Source organism: Chaetodon trifascialis, chromosome 3, assembly GCF_039877785.1.
Source record: "Chaetodon trifascialis isolate fChaTrf1 chromosome 3, fChaTrf1.hap1, whole genome shotgun sequence".
Lineage (NCBI taxonomy): Eukaryota > Metazoa > Chordata > Actinopteri > Chaetodontiformes > Chaetodontidae > Chaetodon > Chaetodon trifascialis.
Genome location: NC_092058.1, coordinates 22,031,991 through 22,059,041, shown reverse-complemented (window position 1 = coordinate 22,059,041; position 27,051 = coordinate 22,031,991). Strand labels below are relative to the sequence as shown.

Below are 27,051 nucleotides of genomic sequence, written 5' to 3'. Positions count from 1 at the left end.
ACACAGCTGCCCAGAGGGCTGAGTCAGCCTGCATGTAGGAGTGTTTGTGGCTGAGAGTGATCCAAGCTCTGCAGTTGTTCTGGTAGACTGCTATACCAAACCCCTTACTTACTCCAGACAATCAATTAGTAATCAATGCTTTGTAGTCAAACACTGGATATAGGTCTCATCATTCCACCCTCTCTTACTTCAGCTTTGCAGAGGAGGGCACATCGCTCTTTAGAGATGATTTCTTCTGGAAGCATACTGACGGTAAAGGACTTCAGAGAGCACAAAACTAATTCTGACACTACTCAGTGTGCAAGTCAACATATGAGAGCGAGCAGGTACAGATTCTGCATTCATCTCATTCTACGTTGATTTTCTCCAGTTGTTTTGGCAGCTGCTTAACACGAGGTCGCAAGGTCGCAAAAGGTTGCATGCCAACCATTTTTGACAAGAAAGCTGCAGCAGGACACACTCACATCTGAACATCGGGTACATGTCTCTTTCATAGGAAAAAGGTGAAAAAAAGTCAGATTTTGTATAGATTGTTCTTTTTAATTACTGATTGGCAACCAAGACTATTTCGGACAACATGAGATCTACATGTTTTATGCCTATACATCTTACCATTTAGCTTACAGTTTTAATTATTGTGGGCAAAATTCTGGAAATCCATCTAATCTGCTTATAGTCACCTTGTTTATCCATATCAGTATGTCGAATTTGTGCCACACTTATTCTGAAAATGCTGTCATTCTAAATGTAGCCACATTAATTTAAATCACTCATGGAGTCAGATCAGATCAAAGTAAACCCAACCACCCCAGATCATATTCTGAGGGCAGCATTTTATTCAGTGACAATGAACCTCATTCATAAATGTTTTTTTAATAATGCTCTCAGAAATTTATTGAAATTATTCTTAAAAGCAGAATAAGAGGGGAAAAACCTACATCTATGCCTTCAGGGGATTCAGACTGCCAAAAGTGAGCACAAGCAGCTTTGATCATTACCATGAGAATCCCTGTTACTGGCTCAAATGTAGTTACACAATCACTCTTGCATGCTCAAATCATCTGTTAGGCTCCTGAGTCTGTCCTTACTCGTGCACAAATCTAATTCTGTCCTTACAAATCCATGCCTGTGCACTCTCACTTCCATGATGTCTCAGCACTACGAACTGTATTGAAATTACAGTATAACAATGTTTCATTTTCCATCCATCTCGATCTTTGGGGCAGAGGTGACATGTTCATGAAGTGAGCTGGTTAACAACGGTGAGTGATTTAAATTAAATGGGATCAGCCTTTCCTGCCACTACATTTATCAGACATGTGTCACGGACAAACAAGGGATTGAACCCAAATGCAAACCAAGAGGCAGAGCTGGTGCAGTTCAATAAATGTATTAAGATGATCAATAACAAAAAAAACAGGCTTACAGGCAGGTCGAGAATCAAAACCACAGACAAAGTCCAACAAAATCCAAACCAAGGAAACAGAAGTCCAAAAGTCACAGAATCACTGGAAAAAGATTCAAGGTGGAAACACTTGACACAAGACGAACAAAGACGAAAACTAAGAGAAACATACAGACTTCGGCTATGTTTACACTTAGGGAAAATGCATATGTTTTCATGCGGTTTGGCCTCTCGTTTACAAGCAAACAGAGTTTTTTTCACAGAAAACGATCACTTTTAAAAACTCCAGCCAAAGTGGAGATTTCTGAAATTGCCAGCTATGTGTTGGCGTTTAAACAGGGTTAAAGGCCGTTTTGGTGGTGGTGCACATTATGATACAGTGGCTATGCGCTCTGTTATCCCTCTAAGGTGGACCATCTGTGACAGAGCAAAAGAAAGAAAATCAGATCATATACAGTGCTGACAGGTCCGTCACAGAAGACTGGAAGCTGATGAGTCGAGTGATTTCCACTTCAGAGTTTGATGCCACAATTAACTGCCACGAACAAATCATCAAGGAAGTTTTAGAGGTGACAGCTGTTGACGGGTCTATTAGCTGAAGGCACAACAGAAGTTGTTTGTAAGTGATGAGGGTCTCAGTATCAAAGCTGCTCTATTTACTGTGTGCAGTGCACGCCATCAATACGGCAGACTTCATGTGGGAGGTGACTGACCAAATAGTTAAGTGCAAAAACCTGGTCGGATGCAACATACTTGTAGAAGTCTGTTAGCACATTCAGCCTTCCACATGCTGCTTTACAAGAAAGCGAAACTAGATGGAACAGCAAGGCAGCAATGCTGAGCTCGTATGCCAAGCATCATAGGAAGATCCTGGATAAAGGTCAGTGCATGGAGGGCATCCAGGTGGAGGTCCTTAACACAGCTGCAGAGTTCCTGTTCCCCCTGCATCAGAAGGTATGGAGGGTGTCTGCTACCCAACAATCAACACAGTCCTGTTGTTGCACCATAGGCTAAAAAGACATTGTGAGCCCCGGTACGGAGATCCAGGCTACGTGCAACACATCTGCAGCCATGCAGGACTGTTCTTCAATGAGACGTTTATGATCACCTTTCCCATAAAATTGCCACTGTCCTCTCTCCATATTTCAAGACACTGACAATGCGTCCCCCAAATGAAAGGTTGGCAGTCCGAGCCAAAGCTCAAAGAGTGAAAGAAGACCCCATCTCTCACTTTTTCTATGGTGGCTTGCACATACTTTTCCTGTTTCACTGCATGATTTAGTTTCCTTAGGTCTGCACAGCATCTGACCTCTTTTCTGTTAAGCTTGAGGAGCGGGACCACAGCGGCACACCACTCTGTGGGCTGTGTCATCTTGTTCATGAGGCCTTCCTCTTCCAGCTCCTTCCTTACTCAAGGCATAGATGGCAGTGGTACGCATGTAGCAGCAAAGCAAAATACTGCTGTTTCCTTTAATCACATACACAGGAAATGCACGTTCTCTGTAGACAGTCCTTTTTAGTCTCTTCCACACCAACATCTCATACCCTGATGTAAAACGAAATGAATTACAAATTGCAAAATGTGTCCTGATGCCTTCAAAGTGCCATGTCTATAGGAAGTCTCAGTTATCACACCACACTTAGCATGCAGGTAAATGAAAAAAACATGTTTTATAGTAATACATTTTAGAAATGTTTTTTAAAAAGTCTTTTTTTTCCTTTTCGTTTTTGTAGTTATATTCCGATATGTTATGCTTGGCAGAGGACTTCTTGAAAGAAATATGTACTAAAAGATCTCACAAAGTAAATCATGCCATTTGATTGACACCTTTCCCACAAGGGCGATGTGTCCATGCCTCTAAAAAGCACAAGATGCATTTAGCTTAATCAGTGTTATCTCACACAAGAATGGGAGAAATGGTCAGAATGGACACGAGATAGTGACTATAGTTTAACAGAAAACAGTTCAAAATATGGCCTTGTGGTTTTATTATGCAGTGGGAAAATGTCATTAACAAAGTCTTCATTTTCTGCCTATCCCAAGTGGTCATGAATCCTGCGCTGCCTTCATGTGCTGTAGGACTTCTCGCCTTTAAAATTTGGCCTAATATATGAGCCACTAGAAAGCGAAATTGCACATCTAGCTTACACGGAAAAAACACGAGCTGTGCAGTTCAGTAAAAAGCAGATTGCTTTAGCCCGAACATTGTTGTCTTTACGTCGAAGTAAATCACTATTGCGTCCAGTTTTCTGTAGACAGAGTACCTTTAATAAATGTATCTTTGTAATTATTCTAAATTATTTTTATCTTTATTTGTTTCGCAGACTTGAAGAATCCATGCAATATCTTTTTAAACTAAAAGAAACCGTCAAGTCGAATTCGGATGTGTAAAAGTAGTGATTTACGAGCACCACCTGAAGGAGGCATGATGCTGCGCGCGTAATGGATTTCCCCAGCACTGCTCCTTATCGGGGACCAGGAGCTGCAGCTGCAGCAGACCAACCACATTAAATCTGCTCCACCGGTGACCTTGGCTGACGGTGGTTACGCCTTTCAGTCTTGCGCTTCTCTGTGCACCATGGCATCATCGGACGGGCTGGATGAGGATTGCGTGCTACAGCGGGGGAGATCTCAGAGTGACCCGAGCAGCATCACCGAGGTCCGCTTGGGTGAAGCGCACAGAGCAGGTAAGAGGGGAAGGGGGCCTTAACCCATGTTGGACATCTGTCATCTGCTCATTGGTTTGTGCATTTGGCAGGTGGCTGACAGCAAACACATCACGGTGTCGGGGCTCGCCCGCAGCCGATCATGTCCGCGGTGATCCCATTGAATTTGTATGCAACAAGCGTAGGTTGTGTTGTAAACGTGCGTCATTTACTATCCCCTACATGTAGTCACTGCTGTGCTGTAGGCCTTATATGTGAAATTGCTCTAATAATGTCATTCTCAATGACATCATGAATCAGGAACATTTGTGTCATGCAACATACGAGACCAACTGGTGTCATAGTTTGGTTTATTTCAGCTCTATATGCATTTTGGGTTAATAATATCGTTCATTGATTTTCTGATTTTGGTCATTTGCATATCCATATGCTTACTGGGAGATTGCCACCCACTCATTGCCCAGAAACCTAGGCAATGAGTGGGTGGCAGTGATTGACATCCCTAAACAAACATTATTGTTGTTGATTACTTGCAGGTGATGCCATTAGTGCAGTGAGACTCAGCACGTCAAACCTGAATGCCGTCTCTGTATTTATGGTCCTTTTTTTTGTATTTGTGAAATATGTTTATTTTGTTATTTTATTATTATTTATTTTGCAGCATTGGAAGACAGAATGTACAACTTGCCATTACACATGGACTGCAGCAGGCTATGCTGAGTCGAAGCTGATGAGAGTGCTGGTTGTGTATTTGGCTGTTTCCATGGTGATCCAAATGGCAGAAGGCAGCGCTTGGCTCTCCAACTGTGAGCCGACATGGTGTTTGTCTGCTCCACTTACTGGTCGTTTTTTTGCCCAACACACTCGGTGATGTACAGCAGCCAGCCACATAAAGTGAAATGCCACTTAGACTGTGAATCGTGTTTATCCGTGAGGTGGGATTCACATTTCCACTGGGAATGGCTGGGCAGGCATTCACTGTTGCTCAACAGCTACCAAGCAGCAGTTGTGAGATACAGCGTTTTGAAAGGTGTTGATTTGTGGATTGATATGAAAACATGATAAATCACTCATTGTAAGTCGCAGGCCCTCGACGACGCTGTTCGCCAGCCGTCATCGCCCACGCACTGTAGATTCAACTGGTTTCATGACAGAGTGGCAGCAGAGAAAGTGACGAGTTGAACAGAGAAGTTGATACTCTACAGCTGTTGTATCTGTACAGATGAGGGGCTCAGTTACTGGATCATAGTCAGATGTGCATGGGGGCTGCAGTGGAATATATGATACAAGATCCCTGGCTTGGCCCTGCAATCGGCTGGCGACCGGCTCAGGGTGTACCCCGCCTCTCGCCCATTGTAGCTGGGATAGGCTTCAGCCCCCCGCAACCCCGAAAGGGATAGGCGGTATAGATAATGGATGGATGGATGGATCCCTGGCTTCATATTATAGCACACACACTGCACTATACTTTCATTTTCACTTGTATGTGATGTTCCATTCTGTTTGAGCATCAGATCATTTCACAGGTCCTGTTCTCTTTAGATATGAGAGCCACAGCAATACTACAGACAGGATCTTCAAGTTGTCTTGCCGACAGCTGATATCGTTGCATTCATGCCCTCTGTTTCGAATCCAGTGCTTGTCACGTTGTCGTGGTTGTTATGGTTACGTAACAGCGTTGGTGTGAGTGCAACTCCGAGACAACACTGGCAGGATTGTCCTGTGATGTGCCGTTCTTTACCGTTTTAAACTCCACGTCAGATTCACCCAGATCCTCCTAAAGCGCGGTGGCAGATTTCATCCAAAGCTGACGTTTGCCGTGCAGCATCAGGCAGGCAGGCCTCGGGCAATGCAGCAGCAAAAACCCGCCTGCCCTCCCCCACCCCTCCATCCCCTCCGCTTGGCGCTAACCCTTTCGTAGCTCTGGCACCCCTACTGCGGCTTTGATCCTGGCACTTGAAGAACCATCTCCATTAAAGAGGAGAAACGAGGGATTGACAGATTTCTGATGGTGGCATTATCATGGCACCCAGCTGGACAATGTCACAGTTAATCAGCTGCACAATGCACTCAATTTACAGAGGACGTCTTCGTCCATCGTCATGTTTTGATAAGGATGTTGGAACAAGTAGAAGTATTTTCGGTGCAGCACGTGGCCAGAACCAAAACAGTAAAATTGTCATTTGTGCTGAGGACTGAGCACTTGCTGACTGCTTTCAAATCAGATTCTCGTGCTGCTCATTTTGATGCCATATAAAGCACACAGTGCACAGAGGACTCTGATTTAACCTGAATACATGTTTCACAGAACTTACCACCTGACAGCCTGGTCGACAGTGGTTTGCTCTACCAGCTAGGGACGGCAGAGTGAGAGCAAAACACTGCTGTGGATTAAAATCTCTTTCATTTGGTGCTGGTGGGAAGCAGCCACCTTGTACAGCACATGCAGGTTACATTACTGGCTCTGTTAGAGATGATGCTGAACAGTAAGTGCAGCCAAAATGTTGTAGCCCAAAGGTGGAACTCATGCTGCACTCAAATGTTGGCATATGCAGTTGCCGGCAAACCGGATATTTTTTACTTTCATCAGGAGAAGGATGGCTCAGGTGCACTGTGACACTTAACGTGCTTGCAAACAGAACTTGGCAGAATGACTCCAAGTCTTCCAACCGTTACAGTCTGCTGGCAGTGAAGACAAAGTGTGATTTTTAAAAATGAAGCCAAATGAGTATATCCACGTTAGTTCTTTAATCAAGCAGTAACTACAGCATGTAATATAATAACCATACAACAAACACCCAATTAATGGGAAACACTGTTTCAGTGTCTTTCAGCTCATTGTTTTGATTTTATAGCCTCTCTCTTTAGCATTGTTTCCAACTGCAGCAAGCAGCTGTTTTTAATGAAAAAGCTCTGATAAACCTGCCACGCTACATGCTCCAACAAACAGCAGACAAACAAAAAGCACAGCTATAGCTGGTGGAGACCAAAATGAGGATTAAAGGATTGTGAATGTTGGGCTCATATTTTCAATGCAGAGAGAAACATGAATCCAAGTGGTCCGTATCTGCAGCAAATAGGCAACTGTTTGCTAGCAAAGTAAACCGTAACATCAGGGTTGTCAGGGTTGTGTTTACAGCTTGTTGCATTCCACCCAAGTGGCAAAATATAATACATTAATACAGGCATAAAGGCCAACTATGGTTTATTGCAAGAGCTTATGATAATATTGTACTCACAAGTTAATTTCTAACATCAGGGAGTGCATCGACATTGCAAGAAGAAGTCCAATGGGGCAAGAGTGGCAGTAAGCCAATTAGACAGGCTTATCTGGCAGTGATAACAAAGGTGAATGATAACGCTATCACCCAAACTTCTTAGTTCAGCCTATACTTACTGTACTCAAGTGCAAGTTCCTTATTGTCATATTCACAACAGTTACAGTGAAGTAGTTGTTGACAATTAACCTTTGAGATCTCAGGCTCCCTCCAACAATGCTCATACAAATACGTATGAAAAAGTCGTGTACATAAAATCTAATTAGAAAAATTAGACAACTAATAACGCTGCAGCTAAAATAAAGGAATACACATGAAATAAATTAGAAAATAAAATGGAATATAATACTGTGGCACATTGTGTATGTGTCAGTGTCCTGAAACACGTGCCAGTCTGTAGTGCTAAAGCTGTTAAATAGGGCTGACCCTGATTGGTCGGACCAGCACTGTCATCAGTCTGTCTTACTTGAATGTCTGCCCATAGGCATAGGAAGTAGAAGTGATACATGATCTGATTTGCTGGAGGGGAGTGTTAACATGGTCAAGAGTGTTACCACCTTACCACCTGATGCGTTGGTGGTATGTCAGGACTTTCCTCAGATCAGCGCTGTTAAAATCCCAGGCCACAACAGCAAACTCTGGCAATGAGGTCTACGTCCTGTTGATAACTCCATACAGCTTCTCCAGGGCTTCAGAACAACTGACGCGGGAGATGATGAGGTCATGGATCAAGACATGGATGTTCCTTGTTGTTTGTTGATTGTGATCACAGTGTTGTCCAAGAACAGTCTTTTTTACCAAAAAACAACAAAATCAATAATGAAAATGAAACAAGGAACATTTACAGCGGTTGTGTGGACACAGTTTTCTTGTGCAATGGGAGATTATTAGCAGCATTTCAGGTGCACTCGCTTTTACAGCACATCCAAAACAAGTGGTTTCGATAAACTGACTTACCTGTTATAACTTGGTGTAATTGTCTGACTGCCAACGTGTTTTGCACCGTCTGACTTGGTTGTCGAGTCGTTTGTTGTTATTAACCTGAATTTTCCTTCTGCATTGCCTTTATGAGAGCATGTTTGTCTAAGGTGCTTGAATTGCGAAGCTGACTGACATCCTGATGGTACTGAAGCGTTGTGGCCTCAGTTGAGGCTGCAGCTTGAACGCAACATCAAACTGTGGGTATCTTTTTTGATGCATCAATAGAAGTGATGGAGGTGTCTTGTCAGTCCCTGGTGTTGCCTCGAGCCCCTCATCTTCCTATTTGAGCAGGTGCCCCCCCCCCCCAGTCAGAGGGGGCCTGATGAGGATATTAGTATTCCTTTTATTTGAATCAGGGTGCGTCATCTTTTATTAATCAGGAAGCCTATACATAAGCCTGTTTGTCTCATTCCATATTCAGAGCTGTGATTGAACGGCGAGAATAGCTAAGCTGGCACCTGGCAGCTCACTCCTACATGCATGTTCATCTTAGCGTGGAACATGTGCTAAATCTCCTAACAGCCACGAGTCATTTCACAGCAACTGCAGTTAGAGATGAGATGGGAGGAAAGGTGGGCATAGCTGGCAATAGAATAATTGTATAGAGTCTCTATGGAAATGTCAGCTTTAATTGTTGTGTCATGGCACATAGTAAATCCATGCCGTGGACTGGGAGCAAAACACAACACAGTGCAGCTGAGGCTGATCAGCTGTCAGTAGCTTTACATGTATTTGATCATGAAGCACAAATTAAAAATTTGATCTGACGGTCAAGAGGAGAACCTCTATAGAAATCCATTTTATAAGAAAGCCACACAGAAATGTAAGATATAACTTTATCCTCAGCCCCTTATGAAGACTGTGTGAAAAAAACATAGGATTCAACTTAATGCTGACATTACATGTTGGCTATTATGCGGTTAGCTTGTTATATATGGTGATATTGTTTGTCACTGGAGTTATGGTACCATTAACGTATTATCCTGAGTGGAAAAGAGTTAAAGATTCTGGAAAATATGTTTATAATTTTGTAATTTAACTGTATGTTCTGAAGGCAGTTTGAGTGTAAGAACACAGTATTTCACTAAAATTAACACCTGATATTAAAAACACGAGAGAAGTTGTGTTTTACCTGGTTGTTCAATTGCAGAGGAACTACTAGAATCAGTTTCACATGGTTTTATAGGACTAACAGAAATGTTAGATGTGAGGTCTGCAGTTGAACCCTCTTGAAAACACCAAGCAAGCGAGAATTGAGAATTGTTGAGAGGCATTTTTAACGTCTGTGTGGTGGGAGAGGTCCAAAAATGCTGTTAAGTGGGGTCAAGAGCAGTTGAAAGTGAATCAGTAGGTGAAAGTGCCACAAGAGGGCTCTATGTGGCAGATGGATAAATGTTGCATAAATGAGGTAAGCTGTCACTGTCACAAGGAGTCCAGCACTGCAGTCACAAGGAATAGGGACAAACGGTTTGTCCAAGGTCATGCTGCATATAGAGCAGGAATAGACAGACACTTACCTTGGATTACCCAGCACTATACTGCAATGATCAGATGAGTTGGAATTGTGCTTGAAATGAACATTCACTTTATGCCAAATCAACTCTCAGCCTGTGAGACAGGGATGAACACTGTGCAGGCAGCATGAGAAGGAATCTTTTGAAATTCAATCATAGGACATTAAAACAGAACAGTCCACTTAGAAAACCGAACTTTGCTTCACTTCATGCCCCTCTGTGGGTATTTTTAGAGCTGGTGCAACTCCTCAGTGTTTTTTGGATCTCATGTCTATTTCAAAAGTGGAACATCTGAAAGCAGCGACCAAGGATTTAGCATGTACAGCATGGTGATGATTAATGTGGAGCATTGCAGAAGTGATGTGATGCTAATCTAGGACTACAAATGAAAATGTGACTTTGCTGAGATGGTAATAGGTTGTTCCATGGCTGAGTTTACCCTTGAGTCTTTGGTGCAACAATGATTCTTTTTTATTAGTCGGCCAAGACACAGTGGGACAGTGGCTAATTCAAAAGCACCTCTTTTTTTGTGCCAACTCATCTCTCATGCCATTATGCACTATGCAGAGCCGTCCCTGGGTCCCACTGACTACAGGGCCCCGCGGAGCAGCGCAGAGGCAGTACAAAACATGACATCACCCTCCACCAACATAATGAAAGGACAGAAGCGCAACTCTGTAGGTGACTTTCAGACTGTAGATACAGAGCTGCCGCAAGAATTTTAGAAATATTGAGGTCCTGACTCCAAATTATCTCAGCAGAGCCCCACTGAATGACAGATATTTTAAGAACCGTCAAACTCTGCAGGGCACTGATTGTCTCTTCGAAACGTGTTTTCTGATCTGGGGGGGTACTACAGCAAGCGTGAAAGAAGGTTTATAAAGCCTTTTGTGGCGCTGTGACAATTGCTCAGTGCTGATCAGTGGTGTAATTCCATTACTTTGTCAGTAACTTGAAATGTAACTAATTACTTTTCCAAATTAAACAGTGACTGGAATGTTTCTAATATCACCTGAAGAAAGTTGGGTTCATCAAATGGATTAATTACTGTAGTAAAACTCGGTTAATGAACAGTACATGCGGCATCATTTCAGTGTTCTTCTATTAAATCCTACGGTCTAATCAAGATGATACAAATGTAGCTTGTTGCCCTCTGGTGGTCAGGAGTGTAAGTAACTCCTACCGCTGCAGTGATCAAATTTAACAGTTGTCCCACACTGTGCAACAGCGAAACTAAAATGATATCGCTAAGTGTATTAATAAGAAGAGAATTGACGCAGGCATTTAAAAGTAAATCTAAAGGCACCAAATACTTAATTATGCAGAAATTGGTAATGTAATTCAATTACTTTTGAGAGAAGTAACTAGCAATTGTAAGTAATTAATTTTCATCAACTTGCAAAATGCTGCTGCTGACCTCAACCTTAAACTTACATTAATTGATTTTTGCACACCTGGTTGTGATTTGTAGTTTGAAATTGAAATCATGAGATTTGGATTACTTGGATGGTGGCAGAGCGTCCTGAAAATGCTCGCAGTGATTTGACCATCTGCATGAATCGGGAGTGAGCTGTCTGATATCACAGGATGTAATTAACATCAAAGCAGTAACATGTAATAATGTGCTAATTCTGTTCCAAGGCGGGTTTGCCCTTTCGGAGAATAGAGAAAAAAATGAATATAGATAGTCTTTGTCTGCCTGCACTGACTTGATTGAATGGCATCACAAACAAACAAAAACAGTGAACTGTACTAACCCCTCCCCCACTACACACAAACACATGCATGCAGTACACACACCCCTCCCCCAACAACTAAACATGGGATCTCTAAACAACAAGGATGTCACACTTAGAGTAGGACTTAAAAAATGCAGCTCTGGTGTGTTCAAGTTCCCAATAATCCTGGCAAAATTAAAAAGAGAGTGGTGTTGAAGCCGTGGCCAAAGAGATGAACGGCCTGTGGTCTGCACTGCATGTTATCCACAGCCAACTTACTGTTTTCTCTCCCAGCAGAGCTTTGCTTTCATGCTCCATTGCTCTATGTCTGTGATTTGTATTGGGCCACGCAGCCTTTATGGGTTTGAATGGATGCATGTGTACCCTTTTGCGTCCTTATGGGGTTTAATATGCTGAATTTGTAGTCACATGTTTGTAGTTACAGTGTGTGCTCCTGTGGATGCGCACATACCATAATATGATTTGTTTTAAGAAAGGAAGACTGTGTGCAGCGGAGGCAGAGATCAACCCACTGACTGGGTTAGGCATGTTGGGGGGGGGGGCTACGTGACTTAAGCTGTCAGCCATTTACACATAATGTATCTTTTATGAATGTTTCATGTGCTGACCTAATTCCTTTCAGAGCCAAGTAAAAGCAATATGTTGCACATGAGAACACAACAGAGCATCCAGCTGATCCCTTTGACATCCTCATCCCACAACAAGGGGATAGGAAGGGCCAAGAGCCGTGATATGACCACTTGGAAGCGCTGAGAAGGCGAGAATAAAAGCTCTAGACCACCCTGGTCATTTGTGTTTACAAAAAGCTTTATTAAAAAGGAAATACTTTGCTCTCTGCGGCAGCTGAAATTAAAGGAAACACTTAAGCCCAGAGTAGGAGTGGAGACACTGATCAGATTTGAATCCATCAGCAGTGTAAACAAAGCAAGAGGAGGAGGGTTGGTGGCAGCAGCTGCAAAAATCTGTCTGCTGAAACTGGTTGCTGGATTTGAAGCCCTAAAAAGTAAAAATGAATGTTGCTACGCTGGACTGATGTTCTGATGTGACTCAGGCTAACCTCATGAAGTGCATGCCCTTAAAAAGTATGGCCGATCGAAGGGAGCCACAAGATTCTGGTGTGCACTTTGGAGGAAAATTGATTCCTATCCCTTCCCATCAATGAATCCTTTTTAAATCATTTAAATAAATTGCTGGTTTGAGCCTTTCAGATGTGAGGATTTGCTGCTGTTCTCTGGTTTATACGATTGCACACTGATTGTCTTTGGGTATTTGATTGCTGGTTAGACAAAACAAGAAATCCGAGGATGTCACCTTGGGCTATGGGAAATAGTGATTTTTCACAGTTTTCTGACATAAACAGAATGATGAAATGATCAATGAAAAAGCATCCAGGGAGCAACAAGTCCAACCCGAGGAACCTGGCCTCCTCCCAACCTTGAACTGTCCCCTTCAGTGGAATCCCAGAGACTGTTCTGTTTGCAGCTCACACAGTCAGTGGAGGCTGTGTCTTCCCCACTGCTACAGTCTGTGTCACTGTGACGCTGCATGGGCTCGCAGGCTGCACAGGCTGTGGCTGTACCTGATGAATGATTCAGCAGATTTAAAGGGAACAGCGCTGGAGCGGAGCAGCAGCTGGGTTTTATGAATGTAAGATTTATGCTTTTAAACTACCACAGTACAATGTCTGTGTAGGAGTTAAATTTGAAACATGTCATGAACACACAGTCACTCTCCCTCTTGCTGCCTGTTGAGTAGCTCTTAGCCTTACGTGACATCCTTGGGCTGGTTGAAGCAAAGTTGGTCGTAACCTGACGTTCTAAATCTGATCTCTGGTTGCTAATAGTTACACTGGCTGCACCATCCAGGCTGAAAGATTCTTCTTGCTACCATATGGGCATAATGTCTAATGTCAGGAGCACATGTAAAATGTCAAAATCTAGGCTGTGCGTTGCACTCATACATGTATGTGCAGCTAATCAGCTGTTAAAAAGGTTTGTCATTTATGCAGTCACAGAGCCGCGCACTGCAACTGTGGTTTTCTAAGGGAGTCTGTTATTACGTTGAATTGCTTGGCAGTCAGTGTTTTCTTGAGCTGGCCTTTTCTTTGTCATTGATCCTCCATAACATTGCATAAAAAATTAGAAATGATTAGCAACACATTAACAAGACAGCAGGAGATTGTTAACGATGCATGCTGGCAACGCAAGCTGCTGGGCAAGAGCCACATTTGCGTGGTCATTAACATGTGTCTGCACTGCAGAGACAGAGCGTAGTTAAGACTTACCTTATGTTCAGCTGGTGCAGCCCACGTGAAGTCCATTCTAAAGACTAGTCTTAACAAAGATTGACCTATCAGTTAGGACCAAGCTTAGTAGAGACCAGTTGGTGCAGCCAATCCCTGTGATCCCAGCTTTAATACTCTTTTCAATGTCACCAGTTACACATTTTGCTGTTGTGTCCTGAGGCACAAATTTATTGATAGAACACAGCAGACATTCAGCGCATTCATGCTGTACATATTTTGATGATGCAACATCTGCTGTCTAGCACATGGGTTCTTAAACAGAACAATGGTTGGTAGCATGAACAGTGGTCATCACCATGATGGATGAACAGCTACAGAGAGTGCCACCCTACAGTTCATCACGGAGCAGACACGGTACCATTGATGACAGAACATAATTGCTGCAATACTTGCAAGGTGCCACTAGTTGCCATGCAGCAGTAACATCATACCAACATTGAATATGAATCCGACATCACAGACAGTAAAGCAACATGGATGACAATATGCTGTGGCAGCAAAGGCAAACAGACACAGAGGACAAGCAAGCGAATGCAGATTTAAACACACAGTAACTTGGAGACAACATGATGAAACAAAGGCAAGATCTTGCAATCAGACACAGAACAGCAATCGTGTGTGTGTGTGTGTGTGTGTGTGTGTGTGTGTGTGTGTGTGTGTGTGTGTGTGTGTGTTACAAGGGAACATAAAGAGATATACTGCAATTTTAGCCACCACTGCAGAGCTACTGAGTTCCAGTATGCCTTATATTAATGAACCATTGCTTGTCAATTCAGAACTTTATGTCAGGATATCAGCAATTCTCCTGTGATTCAGCTACTTCGAGGCTAATCTGAGCCACACAGCCGGGCTCTGCGCCATCACTGAGAATGCGAATGACTGCTTTGTGATTGAGTTTCGCAATCAATTGTAAAATGCTTTGGAACAAATTTTTCCACAAATGGACTCTCTGTAACTGCAGGTTTGAGCTGCTGATGCGGAGCATTTTCTGTCCTCTCCCTTGTGACTGCACAACACTTAAATGAATAAAGCTTCAGCTGCCTCACTTAATCAAATGAACTGTCTAATTTCAAGAGTTGCAGAACTCAGTTTTACTCATTTCAAATCATCCATACAGAACTACACAAAGCTGCCAAGAGATAGGTAGCTGGTGTGCTCTTTGAGGATGTCTCGCTGAACTGATTTTGTTGTGTTAAAATGGGATTTGATTAAGCTGCCAGCGATGGTCTCTTTGCAGCCATGTTGCCAGCGGTTTGTTGACACCTCTTGTTTTTTTTTTTGTGTGTGGGAGATGTTGTAGCTGTCTGAAAGACGGCGCATCTTTGATTCAGAGATGCAAGGGGCTGCTCATAATTATGGTCTAAATGATATGAGGTGAACAAGTCAATAGCAGGGAAAGCAGAGGAGTAACTAATAACATTACTGACTGAGTTCCAGAGTCATTTAGATTAGTGTCCCGCTGATCCATGGCAGTGAGCCAGCACGCAGGTTCTGACTCAACCTACGTGGGACGCAGCCATCATTAATGTTATGGACTACAGCTGTGTTTCTCATGCTAGAAGAAGTGTTTGCAAAGAAAACGGTGCCTTTGGTTGATGTGAATACCAAAGACTTCGCCTGTGTGGCTCTAGCCACTGAGGCTCTGCCTGCTTACATTAACCATTAACGTGAACCATGCATGACTGCAGCCACATTTCTTCATCTTGGAGTTGGCAAGCTTCAGGTCATGTGTGATTTTTTAATGAACTAATCATAGCTTGTGCGCACACCCTTTTGGCACGCCCTCCATCGTCTGCCTTTTAAATACTGAATGAGATTCATGTCCACTCAGTGGCCTATACCATTGTTTATATTCTTTGCTTACTGCTTGTGTCCCTGAGGAGATATCCAGCCATTGACTTTCATCATCTCTCATGCAGCTCAGCCCTTCCTGCTGTTAATGTATGAGTGGCCCTCCAGAAAATCGATCTGAAACCACAAAGGCTTTGTTTACACACTCAGTGATGTTGTCTGAATAATTGATAATTAGTCTCCTGTGGCCATGAAGTGTATGCAAGCAGAGGAAAAAAGAGATTTAAAATAGTTTTAAACAAGTGCATTTTTGGTTGAAATAATGATAACATTGCACCAAATTAAAAACAGAAAGCAGCATTCCTGTATTATTGTAATAGTGTCTGTGGTATATGTGGAATAGTGAGTAGGAAGTTTGCACTGACCTCAGTGTGTGAGTGTACTTCTTCTTGTATCACCTGTGGTATTTTCTGTGGTATAATTTTCTGACCTTAAGTAGCAGTCTGTCTGCCCACTTTGGTCCAGACTGAGAAATCGAGCCAAGCCTATTGATGGATATACCTTAAGGTATCCAGTTATCAAAGAATTATGATCAGATATGTACTGAGTGGAACATTTCAGAGTGGAAAAATAAACTGGCCAGTGTGGACAAACTGTGTAATATATGGTAATGGTCATATATCTGCGATAAGCTTATATTGGCCTATATACTGCCCCCGATAATTTGTCTGTATGTAATGCTGATCCACAAACCCACATGTGCCTTTGTGAAAGCTTTAGTGTCCAGTTTGATTGAGGCATCATGCGAGTAAGAGCTTGAAGAGGACATAAAACAACATGTCCTATAATATATGGAAATCTTTGTGGAATTTTTATCCCTGCTACATATCTGACATTATTCATTTCTTATCTAGCACTCAATAGACTGTTTCATAAAGAATATATCCACATATGCTAAGAAATATAGAGATATTTTTTAAGTGGACTGGATTAAAATGACAAGATTTTAGCTCAAGATAATTTTTTGTCTATATTAAAATGATGATTCTTATCTATGCAGTTGATCTTACTTTCCAAGTATATTCATATATACACTTGGCAGTTTATTAGGTACACCAAGCTAAAACTGAAGCAGATTAATACAGCTGAGTTCATGTTCCAGTCGGTCATTTTCGGAGGCTGTATGTTGTGGTTTGTTGTGCCTTTGAGATGAAAGGATTAGTTCATTAATCCATTGGACAATCAGCAAAAAATAACAACAACAACAAAAAAAAAATTTACAACAACAAACAAACTAGCAACCATTTAATTTGTTTATTTATTTGGGTCATTTTTCAAGGAATGCCAGACATGGTTTGGTTACATCAATTGGAATCCAAGCCTTGAATGGCTTGGATTCCACTCTCTGTCCTGATAACTTTCTTTCCTTCTTCCACTCCACTTGCACTGGGATTCTGGACTCCATTGCCCCTTTCAGGGAAAAATCTGCCAAGCTAAGAACGGATCCCTGGTTGAACGACACCACTCGCACTATTAGGCAACGCTGCAGGCAGGCCGAACGTAGATGGAAGAAGGACAAACTGCATGTGTCACTGGAAATGTTAAGGAGTTCCCTTACTGACTATCAGAGGGCTGTACAGGAAGCAAAATCCCAGTACCCCTCTAATATTATTTCTAGCAGCAATCATTGTCCCAGGGTTTTATTCAATACTATTAATGCTGTTGTTAATCCATCCATTTCTGCTGTGACTGATGTCTCAACCGCCACTTGCGAGATATTTCTGCGTTATTTTGTTGACAAAGTGGACTCTGTCAGACAAGACACTAGTAAAAGTTTTAACATGAGTGTTAATAAGGACTTGCTTGTTGCCCCAACTCACTCTGTTGTACTCGACCAGTTTGAGTTGGTTTCTCTTTCTTCTTTAGGTGACGTAGTGAAATCCTTAAAACCCACAAATTGCCCATTGGATATTGTCCCTCCCAAAGTGCTAAAATCTGTTTTTAATACTGTGGGGCCAAGCCTTCTGGTTCTTATTAACACCTGCCTTAAGTTGGGAACCTTCCCGGCTGCTTTTAAACATGCTGTGGTCAGGCCCCTTCTTAAAAAGCCTAATCTTGACCCCTCAGTTTTATCAAATTTTAGACCTGTTTCTCATCTGCCCTTCCTTTCTAAGGTCCTAGAAAAGGTTGTTTTTAAACAATTACAGTCCTTTCTGGAAAACAATGCTGTGCTTGAAAAGTTTCAATCTGGGTTCAGGTCTCGACACAGCACTGAGTCTGCACTGTTAAAGGTGCACAACGATATTGCGCTGTCTGTGGATGCCAAATGCCCTGTTGTCCTAGTACTGCTTGACCTTACGACAGCCTTCGACACGGTGGACCACTCAGTCCTCCTGTCACGCCTGAGCAATTATGTTGGTATCCACGGCACTGCTCTGCAGTGGTTCATATCGTATCTATCCAGCAGAACCTACTCTGTTATGGTTGGTGACTTGTCCTCTTCCAGTGCTTCCCTCTCCTGCGGGGTCCCACAAGGCTCTATTCTTGGCCCTATTCTCTTTTCCCTATACATGTTACCACTTGGGTCAATTATTGCAAGGCACAACCTTTCTTTTCACTGTTATGCAGATGATCTACAAATCTATCTGCCCATGAAGCCTAACAGTCACATTGCAAAGAATTGCTTGTGAATTGTTTGCTTGTGTCGCTGATATTAAGCACTGGCTAGCACAAAACTTTCTTCACTTAAACGATGATAAGACAGAATGCATTGTGTTTGGGGATATCGTGACGGCTGGCTTTGGCACCTTGTCTTCAAAACTCAGTCCAACCGTCAGAAATCTAGGAGTGGTTTTCGACAGTCTTCTGAAGTTCGACAAACAAATTGACAATGTTGTCAGGACTAGTTTCTTCCAGCTACGTCTACTGGCCAAAGTTAAAATGTTTTTAAGCCGCCACGACTTAGAGAAAGCCATCCATGCACTAATCAGTTCAAGATTAGACTATTGCAATGCACTTTATGTCGGCGTCTCCCAGTCTTCTCTCAGTCGCCTTCAACTTGTGCAAAATGCTGCGGCCCGTCTTTTAACCAACACAAACAGACGAGAGCATATCACTCCTGTTCTTAAATCCCTTCATTGGCTTCCTGTCCAATACAGAATTGATTTTAAACTTTTAATGTTTGTTTTTAAAGCTCTTAATGGCCCCCACCACCTTATTTATCTGAGCTTTTAACTGTTCGTGAGCCTGGTTGAGCCTTGAGGTCATCCAACCAACTCTTGCTGGAAGTGCCCAGGTCAAAATACAAACACTGGGGTGACCGAGCCTTCTCCATTGCTGCTCCCAGGCTCTGGAATAAGCTCCCCGCTGAAATACGTCTGGCTTCTGATCTGGGCCTCTTCAAATCTAGATTAAAAACCTATTTATTCAGGATGGCTTTCACAACCCAATAAGCATGATGACATTAACTTTGTTTTATTGTATGTTATTTATTGTATTTCATTCTGTTTGGTTTTATTGTTTTATTGTCTCTCATTGTTTTTACTCATTTTATTGTAAAGCACTTTGGTTCACCGAAAGGTTGTTGTAAAGGGCTGTATAAATAAAGCACATTTACATTTACATCGGCTTCTCAAATGTGGATTTTTGCTGCTCTTCTTTGTCTTATATGATAATACATTTCACATGTTTGGGTTTGGGAATGTTGATCGGACAAAATAAACGATTTAAAGATGTCAAATTGGCCATTCCTGATTGTGATGGACATTTTTCACCACTTGCTAAAATTTTATAGAAGAAGTGATACATTAAATAATTGTGAAAATAACATTCAGAATGAAAACAATGGTTAACAGCAGCCCTAAATTATATTGCATTATGTTGAGAGGTCTAGAAACCCTTTTCCGTATATGTATATGGGCCTACAATTCAACTATACTGTGAGGCAAAATGCACAGCCCCAGAAATGGCCAACAATTCGAATCATCCTCTCTAATCCTTCATGGAGGGAGGATGTTGCTGTAGACGGCACTAACACCTAATAAACTGCTTTAGATGTGCATGTTTTTATATGATATGATATTTATGTAAAATACTACAGCAATAAGAGCGTGCGTGCGTGAATAGTAACCTACGGCAGGCAGCTGTAATACTATGTTTTGCAGCGGAGGATGAGTGTGTGTGCCAGTTTATTTGCCCTCCTCCTACCGTCCAGAGGGGCGGGGTCCACATGGCACATCAACACTAGCAGCTATCCGCAGATGGAGCCCGGCCGCCCACACTTTGTTTGCGCTCGCTCGGGCCGCTCCCGCCGTCGATAAACTCACATTTGACAGCTTTTTCTACTCGCTAATTGTTAGCCAGAGTGTCTGATTCGTGTGTTTGTTTCGGAAAGTGCGCCGCGGCTGGGACTCGTCAGTCTCCGCTCAGCGCGAGCCCGTCGGCGTTGCTTGGAACATATGATGTGAACACGCAGAGCTGGAGGAGGAGCGGAGAGCGCCGAGTCTATGATATGTGAGTGTTATCCTGACACGTTAGCTTTGGCCTCAGCACGGCGCTGATTTTAGAGTCCATTTGCGGCGAAGCATCCCAAATATTTACCCTCAACATTATATTGTTGACGTTATGTGTCTGTTGGGACTTGTAGTGTTTGACTTTATGAGCGTGGACTAGGCCTACTTAGCGGTGCTTTTTCCATCAAGGATAGCACTATAATATTCCTTTAATATTCCCACAGTGACTTGTGGTGTTCAGCAGAGAGTTTGTTGAGAGGAATATTTCTTCTTAGTGGTGATATAAACCTATAATGTTCCCTTGGGGGCTTCAATCATGGATATTTTATCAGATCCTTTAAACTTTCTCCTTATGATATAAACGTCTTTTATTTTATTCCAAAAACACTCAAGAGCAGTGAAGTCCTGAGAGCAGGCTATGGGAAATGTGAGTGATGAGGATGTTGGGACATTTCCAGGTGCTGTGTTTGCCATGCTCAGCTGCCTCATGATGTGCAGTATTAGACCTCTGCCTCAGGCCACAGCACACTGTTTAGTATCCGACTTGGACTTTTTTGTTCCTGCTTCAAAAGATAACTCTTTCACCTGCAAACCAGACATCTTAATGCTCACCCACACCCTAACACGCCAATAAATATTTCAGCATAACTTGCAAATTAAAAATACAGCAGCTCCCTGACTTGCATTATGCATCGTTACATGCTTGGCCGCGATTGGCTGCAGATCTCCGTCTCTCTGTGTGGCAACAGTCTTCCCATCCACCCAGCAACTCCCTATTCCTCATGCCGTGGTGGTTCTCTCGCCTCTGAGGGCCTTTTCTGCAGCATCCAGCGTGGTAACCATGGCAACGGCGGCCTGACCCTGGGTATGCTGCTGCAGCTGCTACAGGCTTGACCTGAATTCCTCGCTGCATCCAAGGCAGGCACACATGACTTGGGCAACTGACCTGCTTCTCATTGTTGCCGTTCAACAAGCTTTGGGTGTCAGTGAAAGCCAAGGTGCTGATGCCCTACTGTGCATGTGCCAGTAAACTCTGTTCTGATTGGTTCAGGGGTTTAAGCGAAGGCTATGTGTTTATTATGTAAATTCTTGAGCATCACTCAAGGGTCTGCTCACATGCATTTGTACATGCAGTGAAAATGTTTGGTGAAAATACGCTGCAGGCAGACGAGGCAGCTGGAACTGGGTCTCTGGATTGCTTCTATGAAAAGTAGAGCTTTTCAAGCCAAAATACCCAGAATTCTCTGGTTTTAGCCTCTCCAGTGTGAAGATTTGCTGCTTTTCTTTGTCTTTGGTGCTGTTACATTGAATATCTTTTGGTTTTAGACTTTTGAAGACATCACTTGAGCATTTTGATGGCTATTTTTCACTGTCTTCTAACATTTTATTGACTAAACAAATAATTGATTAATCAACTTATAAATAAATAAATCTGCAGATTAATTGATAAAGGAAATCCTCCCTGTGAACTTCTTGACAGTATGGTTTGTATCTGTGCTGAAAGTCTACTTGAAAGTTTAGATCTCTGGCTGCACCCTGCATCACTTTGTGGAACTGGACAATAGTTTTCTGAGATTTTGACCTTGTTTTTAATGTCACTCTGTGAATATGTTGCCTTTTTGCTTGGGTTGCTATTAACTCGGCCACCTTCCGCATGCCAACACCATCACCATCAAATCCCTGCCAAATCCTTCCTCACCTGTGGAGTATCTCACCATGAATCACAATCCACTTCCTGCTGTATTCTCGTTATGTGACTGGGGCAGGAAGTAAGTGTATCCAGTTAGTTTCTTGAGGGACATAAATGAGCAGATGTTGTGGATTTAGACGCTGCTGACAGAAAATGAAAGCGTTGATGGAATGATCCCTGCACAGCCCACGGCTCAGCTGTAGGCTCCCTGAGGTGTCAGCTTGTTGTTGGAGCCAGACTGTGTGGGAGTGTCTATTTCTGTCCTTTCTCCAAGGAATGCCCCCCCCCCCCCCCCCCGCTCCATGCAGATGTCAGCCTCTGTGGTTCTTCTGCCTGCCTGTCTGTCATTGTGCCTCCTTTACAGCTTAGCCTGCAGCTTAGCGATTTGACTGACAGTATTTGAGAAAAGCTTCTGCACACGATTAGTTGAGTAGTCGATAAACACTGAAAGACCAGTGTGTGGGATTTAGTGGCATCTAGTGGTGAGGTTGCAGATTGCAACCAACTGAATACCTCTCGCCTCACCAGCCAGTGTTTGACTTGTGTGCTCTGGGCTACTCCACTGAAGAGGACGTGCACAGAATTAGCACCTGAATCTGCAGCTCCCCTGGCTTTAACAAGCTTTGTAGTGAGTTTCAGCTCAGTGTTCACTCTCACTGCTCTCATAGCATCATTTTAGACCTCAACAGGCAGCAGTGTTCAAGTGGCCAAAAAATCACTTACTGCACATTTAAAGTTGAAACTTTCTGCCACGTGAAACATACACAAAAGAGCCATAACTAATGATTATTTTTAGCATTGATTATTTTATTGATTATTCTTTTGATTAATTAATTGTTTAGTGTATAAAATCTGTGAGTTAAATGCTGTTTTTTTCTGCAGAGTTCAAGGTGACATCTTTGAATTCTTTCCTTTGTCTGAGTCACAGTCTAATCTAGTGTTATGAAAGGGGGACAGCAGTAATCCTGATGGAACCAGAGACTGTTTTGCATGTTTTCTTTTGAAAAATCCTGATAATTTATGCTGTCAACTGATTAATGTTGTGCTTTGACAGTAAGTTGATTCATTTTTGTCTCAGAAAGAAAAAAAATGTTTGTGTAAATGATCTGAAAACACTTTTTAATATTTCTTTTAAAAAAATATTGTCAAGCGAGATGTGAAAATGCTAAAATGTTAACCTCAAGACACCTTCCCCCCAATAAATAGCCCTTCCAAAACATTGGAATAAATTCATTTCAGTACTCAAAAGTAATGACGAACACGAGACAACAAAAACAACCAGTCTGTCAGTAGCATCGTGTAAGATTCTGTCTCTGCTGTGTGATGTCAGACAGTGCTGTAGATTCCTTCATAGAGAAATCAGTGGTGATTGCAGTCTGCAGATGTCTGCACCGACCTTTGAAAAGGCAGTTGTGCTGAAGCTGATGTTATTTATTCTCTGTGTGTCTTTGAAGAGGTCTTTTAAAAGCCCTCTATTGTCTGTGTGTTTGGGGCCAGGGAGGTCTGGCTGCCCTGAAACCATGTGAGTCACCCACAAACAATGCAATTCTCTGTCTTCTCCCCACCGCTCGCTTCTCCTCAGAAATGAGACTGGAATCAATAAGGCATTTACAGCAAGTGACCCACATTTGCTCCTCTCACATGATGATGTGGGGTGTTAGTAGTATTCAGCCAGTTGTGTTAGAACTTCCCTCTGTCCTCACGCCGCTGGAGCACTGATTGATGGCACTGCCGCCCATGTTCAGGGTGGATGTTGTTGCCTGCAGCCTGTTTTAAGACATCTGTTTGTTTTGTGCTGTAGATGTGATGGACCAGCAGAGGGTGCTGCATTCAGGTTACTTGGTCTCAGGGGTCCGTACGCCCCCCGTCCGCCGCAACAGCAAGCTGGCCAGCCTGGGGCGCATCTTCAAGCCCTGGAAATGGAGGAAAAAGAAAAACGAGAAGCTGAAGCCCTCGACAAGTGAGTGTGACGTGAGACTCGAGCTCCCATCGGTGGCGGTAAACACCGGCTGGTGTGGGAGTAGACACGTGGAGGCTGTATTTGCAAATAGATTCATGTTTCATGGTTTCATTTTGAGTGAATGGGATTCATAGATGTTTGTGTTGTTTAGCTGTGGAGAAGAAGGCGGCTGTACGGCAGAAGAAAGATGACCTCGTCAGGAGGAACCTCGGGGAGGCGGAGACAGGTGCGAAACGAGAGATGAACACACACACACACGCACGCACAGATATGACTCCAGGCTGATCTCAGTTGTTCAGCCAATGCTATGCAGACTCACTCCTGCCCCCGTCCTGTGTGCACTGTATGCAGAGTCAGATCTTGCCTGTGGGGGTAACAGTGAAGATCCCGACACCCCGACTCACTCTGATGGTGAGGACAGAGACGAGGAGCCCGTGGCACCTCTGGCCAGCACCAGTGAAGACCTGGGCAGTGATTTAGAAGCCTCAACAGGTAGAGTGCAGAACTGTGGTGTGAGAAAAGATGCTCACTTTTTAAGGGTTGAAGCTGCCTTGTGAATTTGACAGTATAAAGAAATAGTAAAGGAACCTGCTTGACTTAAAGCTGCTCTCATCAATATTTACAGTGTATATGAGCAGCAGATTACTGTGTTTGTTCAAAAAGAATTATCATGTGACTCAGCTACTGTTTTGGTTCACTCTCTCAACTCTCACCAACCTCGTTTCCGGCTGCAACAAGCAACTGTCATCAGAGAAAAGGCTCTAAAACCCACTGTTCACTGCCTGCTCAGCACCAAATGGGGGACAGACGAAGTTAGTGACTAGCTCCTCAACATAGTGGAACATTTAGCAGCTAAAACGTTAGATGTGTAAATAAGCAACTCTTTCCTAAAATGCTCAAGCAAGCGTTGAGCTAGGCCATTAAATCAATACTTTTTATTCTACCATCTCACACACTGTCAAGGCCTAGTGTGTGGTGAATGGTGAAGGAATAAATCATTTTAGACGGAGCCTTGTCTGTCGCTGGAAACGCCTCTTCTCTATGTCTAGAAGTGACAGGTTTTTTGGTTCTGTTTATGGATGTGCATTAAATATTGTATGCATACACAATGAACACAATCAAAGGAGCAAATTAAATTAGAAAAATAATGAAAGTATGTTAAATAAATCTCTGAGCACTCATATTTAATAAATTTGTTTTTTAAAAGCCTGTTTTATTTGTTGTATATCAAGATGAAATACTCTTTATTTACTTATTTTGTTTAATTTTATAAAAGTTCCTGTTTGTGGTTTAAGCTGATATAATGATTGATTACTAATAATAAAATGAGTGATTGTGGTCAATTAAACTGGTCAAACTTTTACATAAAAATCTTTTACTGCTGCAGCTATAATGGTGCAGGTCGTTCGAGGTGCCATGTCTCGGATTGTCCACTAGGTGGAGACAGAGACTTCCAACTCAAACCAAACCGTTGCTGATGTTTCATTTCAGTGCAAGATATGACTGAAGATTCAAAGACAGTGGGAGATCCCAGCCATAGTGAAGATGGAGAAGATGAAAACACCTCACTAAGCGACCCCAGTGACGAGCAGTCGATGGGGAAGCCGGAGGCTGTTGAAGGGAAACAGGAGGTGACGGTGGCCCAGCCTCCGAGACGAGCCAGCACCTCTTCTCCACCCAAACTGCCCGTCAAACTGCTCACCAGACTGGGCAGCCTAGATGGTGAGTTAACCAGGAGATCCCTGATGTAAAGCTGCACCACTTTGCAGCAGTGTCTCACCTTGATGATTCTCCTTCCAGCTGCTCCTCCAGTGCCCGTTAAGAAGTCCCCAGCCACCTTACCCAGGAACTTCACTCTCCCCAAAGACCCCCATGGCTCCCTGCTAAGAGGCAGGATCTCCACACCTACTGGGTCCCCCCACCTTGGGGCACTACACCCACAGCTGCCCCCTAGCTGCATCATTGAGGAATTGCACCGTGCCCTGGCCACCAAACATAGACAGGACAGGTCAGACACAAGATGTGCAGCGTCTCTAATACGTGTACTGAGTTGTCTTTGTTGTATCGATTCTATATTGTCGATATCATCACATGAGATATATGAAATAAAAACAATTAATAATAATAAATACATGATATACCATTAGCCCTGTTGGACTATTAAAAGACCATTTTAGCAGAATGTAAACACCCACTCCAAAGACCAACATTTGGTCAATGGACAGTGTGCACCAAAAGCAGTTTGTTGTCCTCAAACAGCAGCACAAGTGTAAAAAGACGACTGTTGCCCATTGGCTTTTGTATTAATCCATGAATTGTTCTAACAAATGTCAACAAATAATGAAAAATGGCTTTCAAACATTTTCATTTACATTTCAGATTCCTTGTTTTGTCTGAGTAACAGGCCAGAACTCACAGAAATTCACTTTAAAACTATATGAAACATAGAAAAGCAGCAAACTTCCAATTTGAGAGGCTTGAACCTCAGAATATTTACCATTATTACGGTGACTAATTAACTAATCGATTAATTGTTTACATCTGGTAATTTCTACCTTTATTGATAACAAAAGCACTGCAATAGGACTGTTCATGTAGAAGTTGTATTGCTGTTGAGGACCAAAGAGAAGCAGCCACGGTTTAATAAACTGACAGGTTTGTTTCGTGATGTCTGATCTCAGTTTCCAGGCGAAGGAGACACGCTCATCTCTGAAGCGCCGGCTGGACGGCCGTCTGTCACGCACATCCAGCACAGAGAAGGAGCCTGCCGGCGAGTCAGAGAGCAAGAAGGAGTCTGATGAGAACAAAGAGAACTGGCGTCTGGATGAATACTTGAGCGACCAGGACAGCTGGAACGAGTCTGTGATCTCTGGTAGGTCTGCTGACAGTAGGCACGTGGTGCAATATTTGCTTTACTGTTATCTGCCTCTTAATGTACAAAGCCAACAAAATCTGGGCACCCTGTCAGTGGATAATGAAGCAGCATAATCTCTGCTCATATTTGTTTACAGTCAGAGCATGACAGGGAGATTTACAGCTATGACGAATAGCAGACTTACTGGTGTTAAGTTTGAGCGGCCCGTCAACATCTGCTCTGGTGGCCTAATTCTTGGCCATTCATGTGGGTCAGTGGTGCACACTCATCTACAGTTGACATGTCTGGGATTCTGGGGAAAAAGCGACTAAAAGGTAGACTGTGATGACGGACAT

The 27,051-nt window shown here is 42.9% G+C and overlaps 1 protein-coding gene across 2 annotated transcripts in view; it reads left to right on the top strand.

Annotated features, from left to right (window-relative positions):
- Nucleotides 1-3,879: 3,879 nt before the first annotated feature.
- The window catches only part of phactr3b (phosphatase and actin regulator 3b), a 46,956-nt gene continuing 23,784 nt past the window's right edge, over nt 3,880-27,051 (top strand). Inside the window, exons 1-7 of one of the 2 annotated variants that reach the window (XM_070959527.1) lie at nt 3,880-4,093; nt 23,683-23,841; nt 23,993-24,067; nt 24,193-24,333; nt 25,333-25,563; nt 25,642-25,849; nt 26,523-26,713. In XM_070959527.1, coding sequence (XP_070815628.1) covers nt 3,985-4,093; nt 23,683-23,841; nt 23,993-24,067; nt 24,193-24,333; nt 25,333-25,563; nt 25,642-25,849; nt 26,523-26,713 — 1,114 coding nt within the window. In that variant the 5' untranslated portion in view covers nt 3,880-3,984. Of the gene's footprint in view, nt 4,094-19,909; nt 20,193-23,682; nt 23,842-23,992; nt 24,068-24,192; nt 24,334-25,332; nt 25,564-25,641; nt 25,850-26,522; nt 26,714-27,051 lie in introns of those variants that run through there. The other variant, XM_070959528.1, reaches the window with a different exon arrangement.